Genomic DNA, 12,518 nt, shown 5'->3' with positions numbered 1-12,518 from the left:
TGTCCTCTACCTCCTCTTCCTCTCCTCTCCCTCTCCTCTATCATGTCTGTCCTGGCCTGCCCCTGTAATGGTGGTGCGTGGCTGACAGTGACTTTACATCCAAAATGAAAAACAGGCAGTTGGGCACGTCGTCAGGGAGTATGAACATGACCAAGAGCACAAGCATCGGTGGAGACATGTGCAACCTGGAGAAGACGGACGGCAGCCAATCGGACACGGGCGTGGGCATGGTAGGCGGGGACGGGGACAAGAAGAGACGCTCCAGTATTGGTGCCAAAATGGCAGCAGTGGTTGGCCTCTCGCGGAAAAGCAGAAGTACCTCTCAGCTCAGCCAAACAGGTAGGCGTGCCTGAGTCACTTGGGATATGTGTCCCTCTGTCCTTCCCTCTGTTCTCTGATGTACTGTACTACGACACTGTCTGTGTATCATGTCTTTCTGCTCCTCTCTCTCTTTCAATGAATGTCATATGATACCTCAGTTCTTTCCTTTTCCTCCAGTTTGCACATCTTTCAGTCTGCAGGAGTTCGGGATCCAGAGCTGGAAGGATGTCTAGGATGGCATGAATGTGTTTTATCCTCATCACTTCTCTCTTCCTCCTAGATGATGACAATCCTACTGTAGAGACATTTCCCTTCCTTTCCTGAAACCCTTTGTTATGATTATTGTTCTTTGCAGGAACAAGGTTGTACAAGAAAACAACATGCAGACCATTGCAATGGATTGTTAATGATGTGTACGTGATGTTCAAATAATGGTTCTCCTGTGTTTTCGTATTCCTTTTGTTGTTTTTCCGATACTGTAGTTTTGCAGTTACATTTATGTTTCACAAGGCAGAGAGGTGGCTTCAGTTACATACGTTCTCTTTCTGTTCTCAGTCACGTTTTCAAGATGCTATACTCTTAAGGGCCTCGGTATCACGTAGCACTCTGGGTCTATTCATAGACTGACTGGTGGAGACGCAGCCGGTGGGAGAGAAACACTTTACATTTCATTTCATTTGTGTCACAATGTTTGTCATCAATACTCAAAGGAGAACCTCTTCTCATAGGTGTATCAGAACAGTATGAACTGATAATCATTGGATTGTGAGAGAGAAAGAGAGAGAGAGAGCGAGAGAAAGCAAGAGAGAGAAAGAGAGCGAGGGAGAGAGAGATAATGATGAAAACAGTCAAACCACCCAGCAATGTGAGGCTAGAGGGTAACACATTGTCGTAGCCTTTCAATTAAAAAACTAGGCCAATTGGATGTACTCCTTCTGAAGGAAAAGACTGGTAAAGACCATTATTGCAGTGATTTACACCAATAGATGACCTGAAAATGTCAATCATCCAAAGTTATTTTCATAACACGTTCCTGAGTTAATATCACACAAAGCAAAGCCCATGAATATAATGTTGGTTCTTTTTACATGGACTTCTGTTATTTCGAGAGAGTGGAACTTGAATGCGACAATAGTGCTGCAGGCAGGCGGGTGGATGGGTGGGTGGGTTGTCTTGGTCACGGGTTGTCCCTGATTGAGGTCTGGTCCATCTGTAGGAAGGTTAGCTTCAATAATACCCAAGGTCCTGAGAGGTGACGCTCTGCTGTCTCAAGGGGTCACTTGTTCACACCTTAAATGGCCTTTTTTTGGTCATCCAAAACTAAGTCCCAAACTGCGCCCTATTCACTCTATGCTGGTCAAAAGTAGTGCACGGTGGAGGAAATAGAGTGCCATTTGGGACGCAGACCAGGTCTGGGATGATTATGGTCAATGATCACTCCTCCCTTCTTCATCAGTTGTGTCCACTGAGGGTTGAACGTAAAGGGAGGTGGGGCATGATTGTGTGTGTACGTGCGTGCATGTGTGAGTGCGCACGTGCTGGAGCGTGCATGTGTGTGTGTGTGTGTATGTGTGTGTCACTCACATGGCGCTGCCTTACCCCTCCAACCCATGATTTGACAGGCTCATGGCATGGTCCCCAGTCTTATCTCTGTAGTTTAAGTCAAATCCTAGTGATTGCCCCACAGCACATCAATCTGTCATGGTTGCACCACAGCCCTGTCAGTAAAACCTCTCTCCTCCTTCACCCCTTTTTGACTTGTGACTGAAGTGAGCTTCTGAAGTTCTTTGAGTGACTGATTTTGTCAAGATATGGACAATATTCCTGATAGGGTCTCTAGATAGCACATCATCATGTCTTTATCTGTAAGACACATGTCTCTTCCCATTTCTAACCCCATCCATGATGTGGTTGTATAATAAATTAGTCTCAATGGTTATTTCACAAAAGGCAAGAACACAACTTCTCTGGAAATGAATGAACAAATGCAAAAGCTATGATTGTGTTTCTATCAAAAGGAAAGATATATAAAAATATGAAAGCAACATGCAACAATTTCATCGATTTTACTGAGTTACAGTTCATATAAGGGAATCAGTCAATTGAAAAAATTCATTAGACCCTAATCAATGGATTTCAAATGACTGGGCAGGGGCGCAGCCATGGGTGGTCCTGGGAGGGCATAGGCCCACCCATTTGGGAGCCAGGACCACCCACTGGGGAGCCAGGCCCTGCCATTCAGAATTTGATTTTTTATCCCACAAAAGGGCTTTATTACAGACAGAAATACTCCTCAGATTCATCAGCTGTCTGGGTGGCTGATCTCAGACGATCCCGCAGGTGAAGAAGCCAGATGTGGAGATCCTGGGCTAGCATGGTTACACATGGTCTGTGGTTGTGAGACCGGGTGGACGTACTGCCATATTCTCTATAACGACATTGGTAGAGAAATGAACATTCAATTATCTGGCAACAGCTCTGGTGGACATTCCTGCAGTCAGCATGCCAATTGCACGCTCCCTCAAAACTTGAGACATTTGTGGCATTGTGTTGTGTGACAAAACTGTACATTTTAGAGTGCCTTTTATTGTACCCAGCACAAGGTGCACCTGTATAATGATCATGCTGTTTAATCAGCTTCTTGATATGCCACACCTGTCAGGTGGATGGATTATCTTGGCCAAGGAGAAATGCTCACTAACAGGGATGTAAACAAATTTGTGCACAACATTTGATAGAAATAAGCTTTTACAATTTTTTATTTCAGCTTATGGAACATGGGACCAACACTTTACATGTTATGTTTATATTTTTGTGCATATATATATATATGCATTTGAAGTCGGAAGTTTACATACACCTTAGCCAAATACATTTAAACTCAGTTTTTCACAATTCCTGACATTTAACCCTAGTAAAAATTCCCTTTGTTAGGTCAGTCAGGATCACCACTTTATTTTAAGACTGTGAAATGTCAGAATTATAGTAGAGAGAATGATTTATTTTAGCTTTTATTTCTTTCATCACATTCCCAGTGGGTCAGAAGTTGACATACACTCAATTAGTATTTGGTAGCATTGCCTTTAAATTGTTTAACTTGGGTCAAACGTTTCAGGTAGCCTTCCACAAGCTTCCCACAATAAGTTGGGTGAATTTTGGCCCATTTCTCCTGACAGAGCTGGTGTAACTGAATCAGGTTTGTAGGCCTCCTTGCTTGCACACGCTTTTTCAGTTCTGCCCACACATTTTCTATGGGATTGAGGTCAGGGCTTTGTGATGGCCACTCCAATACCTTGACTTTGTTTTCCTTAAGCCATTTTGTCACAACTTTGGAAGTATGCTTGGGGTCATTGTCCATTTGGAAGACCCATTTGTGACCAAGCTTTAACTTCCTGACTGATGTCTTGAGATGTTGTTTCAATATATCCACATACTTTTCCTACCTCATGATGCCATCTATTTTGTGAAGTGCACCAGTCCCTCCTGCTGCAAAGCACCCCCACAACATGATGCTGCCACCCCTGTGCTTCACGGTTGGGATGGTGTTCTTCGGTTTGCAAGCCTCCCCCTTTTTCTTCCAAACATAACGATGGTCATTATGGGCAAACAGTTCTATTTTTGTTTCATCAGACCAGAGGACATTGCTCGAAAATCTTTGTCCCCATGTGCAGTTGCAAACCGTAGTCTGGCTTTTTATGGTTTTGGAGCAGTGGTTTCTTCCTTGCTGAGCGGCCTTTCAGGTTATGTCGATATAGGACTCGTTTTACTGTGGATCTAGATACTTTTGTACCCGTTTCCTCCAGCATCTTCACAAGGTCTTTTGCTGTTGTTCTGGGATTGATTTGCACTTTTCGCACCAAAGTACATTCATCTCTAGGAGACAGAACGCGTCTCCTTCCTGAGCGGTATGACGACTGTGTGGTCCCATGGTGTTTATACTTGCGTACTATTGTTTGTACAGATGAACGTGGTACCTTCAGGCATTTGGAAATTGCTCCCAAGGATGAACCAGACTTGTGGAGGTCTACAATTTTATTACGTCAATTAGCCTATCAGAAGCTTCTAAAGCCATGACATCATTTTCTGGAATTTTCCAAGCTGTTTAAAGGCACAGCCAACTTAGTGTATGTAAACTTCTGACCCACTGGAATTGTGATAGAGTGAATTATAAGTTAAATAATCTGTCTGTGAACAATTGTTGGAAAAATTACTTGTGTCATGCACAAAGTAGATGTCCTAACCGACTTGCCAAAACTATAGTTTGTGAACAAGAAATGTGTGGAGTTGTTGAAAAACTAGTTTTAATGAGTCCAACCTAAGTGTATGTGAACTTCCGACTTCAGCTGTGTATATATATATATATATCTATATAATATTGTCATGTTTTCGTACAAGTCAGGCAGGCCTGTCCATGTCAAGATTTTGCTGCAAAACACACACACACACACACACACACACACACACACACACACACACACACACACACACACACACACACACACACACACACACACACACACACACACACACACACACACACACACACACACACACACACACACACATCCTCCTTCATCTTGAATCTTAAGAGCATATCAATATTTCACTCAATGCTTTTAGGTGCATCAGCGTGAGTATGTCTGTGTGTCCGTCTCTCAAATCTTTGTCCTGGTTCTGAACCAACCAATGGATGCCATGTCGTCCCCCTGCAATGTAGTCTCTCTATGGCCTACTTTGTTGTTGCTTTATCCAGAGGCCCTGGCCGCCGACTTAAGGGGCGCATTCAAAGGATGGATGGATTTAAGAGGTTATTCTAGATGTTCTATCTGTAGCCATGTGGATGGGATTGGAGCAGGTTGGCCAAACAGAGTCTGACTGACAGACACGTACAGGGGTTGTTCCCAAGTGGGCGTCAAGAGGTCATGTGCAAAGAAACATGCGCGTGCGCACACACACACACACACACACACACACACACACACACACACACACACACACACACACACACACACTTTGTTCCTTTCATCCTTTTATTCGAAGACGATGGTATTTGTTCATACTTAAAATAGCACCGTGTAACAGATGTAAAGTTCTCGTGTTGACCTCTGGATATTTCTGCTGAAGGGACTGCCTTACTGTACCAGGCATGTAATGTATTAACCTTGTTATTCGCTATTCTGCTGTATTAATTCAAGGTTACCATAAGGTTGAGGTATCAATGTGGACTCTAGAAGTTTGTTAGCTTGAACATATTGGTGTAATTAATCTTGTTGTGATAGCTGCTTCATAGGGCTGAGGTTTTTCTGTATGTGTGTGTGCCTGCGCTCGTGTGTGTGTGTGTGCATGTGCGTGCACTTGTGTGTGTGTATGTCAGTGTGGCGTTACTCATGACCAAGCTAACACAGAGTTGACTTGTAAAGTTTGATTGTTTCAGACCTCGTTCAGCAGTCTGGTAATTACACTCTAGCCTCGGTGGAGAAGACTCTAAATCCCTAAACCTCCTCCTCCCCCAAAACTGCTGTTATCAAATCTGCCTCAGCAGAAAAAAACACACTTTAGTGCCTCAAATTATGCAAGCCATTGGAAAAGTGTTGCTGTGTCTATTGCCTTATGCAATGTTTCAAATGTACCGATATTGTAACTAATAAAATGTGATATGCTCAAATAGGACAGGTTGGGTAATAAACATGATGTCCTAAACTTCCCAAATTTGTCATATTTACTATCTCAGCATCTTTCTAGGCAAGTTGTCATAAAACATTGTGCTGATAAATATAGTGTCGGCAGTTACAGAATTGTGTTGCAATCTTGTGATCTCAACAACACTTCAGTTAAGCTGCTTCAGGAGATTATAAATATGCATTCTGGCCCAGAAACATCTGCATGTTGCTATTGTACTTTCTTCAGGTCTTGTGTGAGCGCAACATTGCAAGATTATGTTATAATGCAGTAATTGCATCAAATGGTTATTTTATGCAACAGAATAGAGGGTTCTTATAACTCTATTGTATCTGTGTGAACTGAAAGTGGGCCTATGGGGGATTTAACACGGACAGGAGATTTCCGATGTCTTTGAGTGATACCGCATTCCAGAGCATGAGTTAATGTTTCTATACTGGGGTATCAGGGGGAGATGGCTCCAGTATGGAGTTGGGGAGCCAGACCCTGGTCTCTACACAATGAGGACTGTTGTTACAACAGATACTGTCTGCTGGGAATTATAAGCATATTTCATACAAATCTTAACCTTGTGACCCATTCCATACATCTGTTGTTTGTCATGTAGACTGAAGGAGGATGGACTTTGCTATAAAATGCTGTGGCTCCAACCAGCTGGTTGAGTTCTCAGTGATCACCTGCAGTGGTGATTACCGACCAGCTCCATTACTGCAGTAATTAAATAATAAAGTTTGATTGTTTTGAAGAAATCTAAAAGTCTCTCCTTTTGATTACAATAATTCCACCACACAGGTCAGACTGTAAGACATGTATTATACGTTTATGATTGACCTAGTCCTTATTGTCTTGCAGCACAAATAGTAGTATTGTCCCAAGCCCTCCCTGTGTTCTCTCTCTGTGCTGTTCTGTTAACACTCTGAGTCCTGATATAGTCTGTCTGGGAAGTAGCAGAGTCTTTCTCCAGTCTGAACTTACTGATGGCTCAGTTGGTGTTCAGGCAGAGCTGCCATGCCAGAGATGTTATATCTCATTCTGTTGGAAAAGCATTAGAGAGAAAGAGACACACAGATGTAGTCCAAAATGCATTGTGTACATACCAGCCTCACCACTTATAGATTGTAACGTAGATATGGTGTTCTACTGTCCCTCGACTAAGTGTCTGTTCTAGGCTGTAAAATAGCTGAACGTTGAGCTTATAGAGTCCAGAGGAGGGTAATTCATCTTCTCCTAATCTGGGTTCCAGTCTTTCACACACATGCGCGTGCACACACACACACACACACACGCACACGCACACACATGCGCACACACACACACACACACACACACACACACACACACACACACACACACACACACACACACACACACACACACACATGCGCACACACACACACACACACTCAAATACCACACACTCAAATACCACACACACAAACACCACCTCCTTTTAGAGCTAGTTCCTAATTCATCTCAGAGGAGGCCAGACACAGTGTGGATGATGCATGGAGCATCGCTGCTCCCATGTAGCCTACACTACACTGCGGCTGCTGCTATAACGGCTGCTGCTATAACGGCTGCTGCTATAACGACTGCTGGCTGCTGCTATAACGGCTGCTGCTATAACGACTGCTGCTATAACGACTGCTGCTATAACGGCTGCTGCTATAACGACTGCTGGCTGCTGCTATAACGGCTGCTGCTATAACGGCTGCTGCTATAACGGCTGCTGCTATAACGGCTGCTGCTATAACGGCTGCTGCTATAACGACTGCTGTCTGCTGCTATAACGGCTGCTGCTATAACGGCTGCTGCTATTACGACTGCTGCTATAACGGCTGCTGCTATAACGACTGCTGGCTGCTGCTATAACGGCTGCTGCTATAACGGCTGCTGCTATAACGGCTGCTGCTATAACGACTGCTGCTATAACGACTGCTGCTATAACGGCTGCTGCTATAACGACTGCTGGCTGCTGCTATAACGGCTGCTGCTATAACGGCTGCTGCTATAACGGCTGCTGCTATAACGGCTGCTGCTATAACGACTGCTGCTATAACGGCTGCTGCTATAACGACTGCTGCTATAACGGCTGCTGCTATAACGGCTGCTGCTATTACGGCTGCTGCTATAACGGCTGCTGCTATAACGGCTGCTGCTATAACGGCTGCTGCTATAACGACTGCTGCTATAACGACTGCTGCTATAACGGCTGCTGCTATAACGACTGCTGGTTGCTGCTATAACGGCTGCTGCTATAACGACTGCTGCTATAACGGCTGCTGCTATAACGGCTGCTGCTATAACGACTGCTGCTATAACGGCTGCTGCTATAACGGCTGCTGCTATTACGGCTGCTGCTATAACGGCTGCTGCTATAACGGCTGCTGCTATAACGGCTGCTGCTATAACGACTGCTGTCTGCTGCTATAACGGCTGCTGCTATAACGGCTGCTGCTATTACGACTGCTGCTATAACGGCTGCTGCTATAACGACTGCTGGCTGCTGCTATAACGGCTGCTGCTATAACGGCTGCTGCTATAACGACTGCTGTCTGCTGCTATAACGGCTGCTGCTATTATGACTGCTGCTATAACGGCTGCTGCTATAACGACTGCTGCTATAACGGCTGCTGCTATAACGGCTGCTGCTATAACGACTGCTGCTATAACGGCTGCTGCTATAACGGCTGCTGCTATAACGGCTGCTGCTATAACGCCTGCTGCTATAACGGCTGCTGCTATAACGGCTGCTGCTATAACGACTGCTGCTATAACGGCTGCTGCTATAACGACTGCTGCTATAACGGCTGCTGCTATAACGACTGCTGCTATAACGACTGCTGCTATAACGGCTGCTGCTATAACGACTGCTGGCTGCTGCTATAACGGCTGCTGCTATAACGGCTGCTGCTATAACGACTGCTGCTATAACGACTGCTGCTATAACGACTGCTGCTATTACGGCTGCTGCTATTACGGCTGCTGCTATAACGGCTGCTGCTATAACGGCTGCTGGCTGCTGCTTTAACGGCTGCTGCTATAACGGCTGCTGCTATAACGGCTGCTGCTATAACGGCTGCTGCTATAACGGCTGCTGCTATAACGACTGCTGCTATAACGACTGCTGCTATAACGGCTGCTGCTATAACGGCTGCTGGCTGCTGCTATAACGACTGCTGCTATAACGGCTGCTGCTATAACGACTGCTGCTATAACGACTGCTGCTATAACGGCTGCTGCTATAACGGCTGCTGCTATAACGACTGCTGGCTGCTGCTATAACGGCTGCTGCTATAACGACTGCTGCTATAACGGCTGCTGCTATAACGGCTGCTGCTATAACGGCTGCTGCTATAACGGCTGCTGCTATAACGGCTGCTGCTATAACGGCTGCTGCTATAACGACTGCTGCTATAACGGCTGCTGCTATAACGACTGCTGCTATAACGGCTGCTGCTATAACGGCTGCTGCTATAACGACTGCTGGCTGCTGCTATAACGGCTGCTGCTATAACGGCTGCTGCTATAACGACTGCTGCTATAACGGCTGCTGCTATAACGGCTGCTGCTATAACGACTGCTGGCTGCTGCTATAACGGCTGCTGCTATAACGGCTGCTGCTATAACGACTGCTGCTATAACGGCTGCTGCTATAACGGCTGCTGCTATAACGGCTGCTGCTATAACGGCTGCTGCTATAACGGCTGCTGCTATAACGACTGCTGCTATAACGGCTGCCGCTATAACGGCTGCCGCTATAACGGCTGCCGCTATAACGGCTGCTGCTATAACGGCTGCTGCTCTAACGACTGCTGGCTGCTGCTATAACGGCTGCTGCTATAACGGCTGCTGCTATAACGACTGCTGCTATAACGACTGCTGCTATAACGACTGCTGCTATAACGGCTGCCGCTATAACGGCTGCCGCTATAACGGCTGCTGCTATAACGACTGCTGGCTGCTGCTATAACGGCTGCTGCTATAACGGCTGCTGCTATAACGACTGCTGCTATAACGGCTGCTGCTATAACGGCTGCTGCTATAATGGCTGCTGGCTGCTGCTATAACGACTGCTGGCTGCTGCTATAACGGCTGCTGCTATAACGGCTGCTGCTATAATGACTGCTGCTATAACGGCTGCTGCTATAACGGCTGCTGCTATAATGGCTGCTGGCTGCTGCTATAACGGCTGCTGCTATAACGGCTGCTGCTATAATGTATAATACATGTCTTCGCTACCTCATGCTCTCTTTGACCCCCCTCTCTCTCTCTCAATCTCTCTCTCTCTTCTGTTCTCTCTCTCTCTCTCTCTCTCATCACAAATGTGGGGCACTGGTTAGTACTGAATTATCTGTAGGACAGTACATCTGCAATGTCCTAGCTGGAGTTTATATCCACTCTGAAACTGTTCACTTTTACCAATCACACTTCACAATTTCATTGTGAATTGTGGACTGATATCTGATGTGGTTCACAGACACTGACTGGATAATTAATTTTTTCCAGTTAGAGAGGGGCTTGTCAAGCAATGAGGAAAGAACCACAGTGACAACTGTTACTAACCCAAGGAGACAGAGCAATTTGAGTCAAACCTTTACTTTTATGGCACTGGACTTAAAGGAAATATTCACCCATTTTGAATGTTGTATCATATTTGTGCATCTCTGAGTGATCTATCGATTCCCGGGGTCATTGCATGTTTTCATGTCATGTGATGCAAAACGCGTCATACCGGCTGTATTTCTGCCTGCTTGAATGGTGAATATCTCGGATATATGAAAACATGAAATGACCCCAGGAATTGATAGAACATCACTCAGAGATGCACAAATACGATACAACATTCAAAATGGGTGAATCTTTCCTTTAACTTTTTAATTTTGTAATTTTATTTCACCTTTATTTAACCAGGTAGGCCAGTTGAGAACAAGTTCTCATTTACAACTGCGACCTGGCCAAGATAAAGCAAAGCAGTGCGACACAAACAACAACACAGAGTTACACATGGAATAAACAAACGTACAGTCAATAACACAATCGAAAAATCTATATACAGTGTGTGCAAACGTAGTAAGATTAGGGAGGTAAGGCAATAAATAGGCCATAGAGGCGAGATAATTACAATTTAGCATTAACAGTGGAGTGATAGATGTGCAGATGATGATCTGCAAGTAGAGATACTGGGGTGCAAAGGAGCAGAAATAAATAACAATATGGGGATGAGGTAGTTGGTGGGCTATTTACAGATGGGCTGTGTACAGGCGCAGTGATTGGTAAGCTACTCTGACAGCTGGTGCTCAAAGATAGTGAGGGAGATATAAGTCTCCAGCTTCAGTGATTTTTGCAATTGGTTCCAGTCACTGGCAGCAGAGAACTGGAAGGAAAGGCAGCCAAAGTAGGAGTTGGCTTTGGGAATGACCAGTGAAATATACCTGCTCGACCGCGTGCTACGGGTGGGTGTTGCTATGGTGACCAGTGAGCTGAGATAAGGCGGGGCTTTACCTAGCAGAGACTTGTAGATGACCTGGAGCCAGTGGGTTTGGCGACGAGTATGAAGCGAGGGCCAGCCAATGAGAGCGTACAAGTCGCAGTGGTGGGTAGTATATGGGGCTTTGGTGACAAAACGGATGGCACTGTGATAGACTGCATCCAATTGGTTGAGTAGAGTGTTGGAGGCTATTTTGTAAATGACATCGCCGAAGTCGAGGATCAGTAGGATGGTCAGTTTTACGAGGGTATGTTTGGCAGCATGAGTGAAGGATGCTTTGTTGTGAAATAGGAAGCCGATTCTAGATTTAATTTTGGATTGGAGATGCTTAATGTGAGTCTTGAAGGAGAGTTTACAGTCTAACCAGACACCTAGGTATTTATAGTTGTCCACATATTCTAAGTCAGAACCGTCCAGAGTAGTGATGCTGGACGGTTGGGCAGGTGTGGGCAGTGACCGGTTGAAGAGCATGCATTTAGTTTTACTTGCATTTAAGAGCAGTTGGAGGCCACGGAAGGAGAGTTGTATGGCATTGAAGCTTGTCTGGAGGTTAGTTAACACAGTGTCCAAAGAAGGGCCAGAGGTATACAGAACGGTGTCGTCTGCGTAGAGGTGGATCAGAGAATCACCAGCAGCAGGAGCGACATCATTGATGTATACAGTGAAGAGAGTCGGCCCAAGAATTGAACCCTGTGGCACCCCCATAGAGACTGCCAGAGGTCCGGACAACAGGCCCTCCGATTTGACACACTGAACTCTATCAGAGAAGTAGTTGGTGAACCAGTCGAGGCAGTCATTTGGGAAACCAAGGCTGTTTAGTCTGCCGATAAGAATGTGGTGATTGACAGAGTCAAAAGCCTTGGCCAGGTCGATGAAGACGGCTGCACAGTAATGTCTCTTATCGATGGCGGTTATGATATCGTTTAGGACCTTGAGCATGGCTGAGGTGCACCCATGACCAGCTCTGAAACCAGATTGCATAGCGGAGAAGGTACGGTGGGATTCGAAATGGTTGGTAATCTATTTG

The 12,518-nt window shown here is 45.4% G+C and overlaps 1 protein-coding gene across 24 annotated transcripts in view; it reads left to right on the top strand.

Moving 5' to 3' along the window:
* Positions 1 to 12,518, top strand: part of LOC106579570 (regulating synaptic membrane exocytosis protein 2) — a 225,281-nt gene that overhangs the window by 195,276 nt on the left and 17,487 nt on the right. For 17 of the 24 annotated variants that reach the window (XM_045701986.1, XM_045701962.1, XM_045701952.1 and 14 more), the window contains one exon: positions 89 to 339. The exons of 6 other annotated variants lie outside the window; for them this stretch is intronic. In XM_045701986.1, the coding sequence (XP_045557942.1) occupies positions 89 to 339 (251 nt within the window). The remainder of the gene's footprint in view (positions 1 to 88; positions 340 to 12,518) is intronic. One more of the 24 variants, XM_045702032.1, reaches the window with a different exon arrangement.

This window comes from Salmo salar, chromosome ssa02 (assembly GCF_905237065.1).
Source record: "Salmo salar chromosome ssa02, Ssal_v3.1, whole genome shotgun sequence".
In the NCBI taxonomy this organism is placed as follows: domain Eukaryota; kingdom Metazoa; phylum Chordata; class Actinopteri; order Salmoniformes; family Salmonidae; genus Salmo; species Salmo salar.
This window is presented reverse-complemented; position numbering and strand designations above follow the sequence as displayed.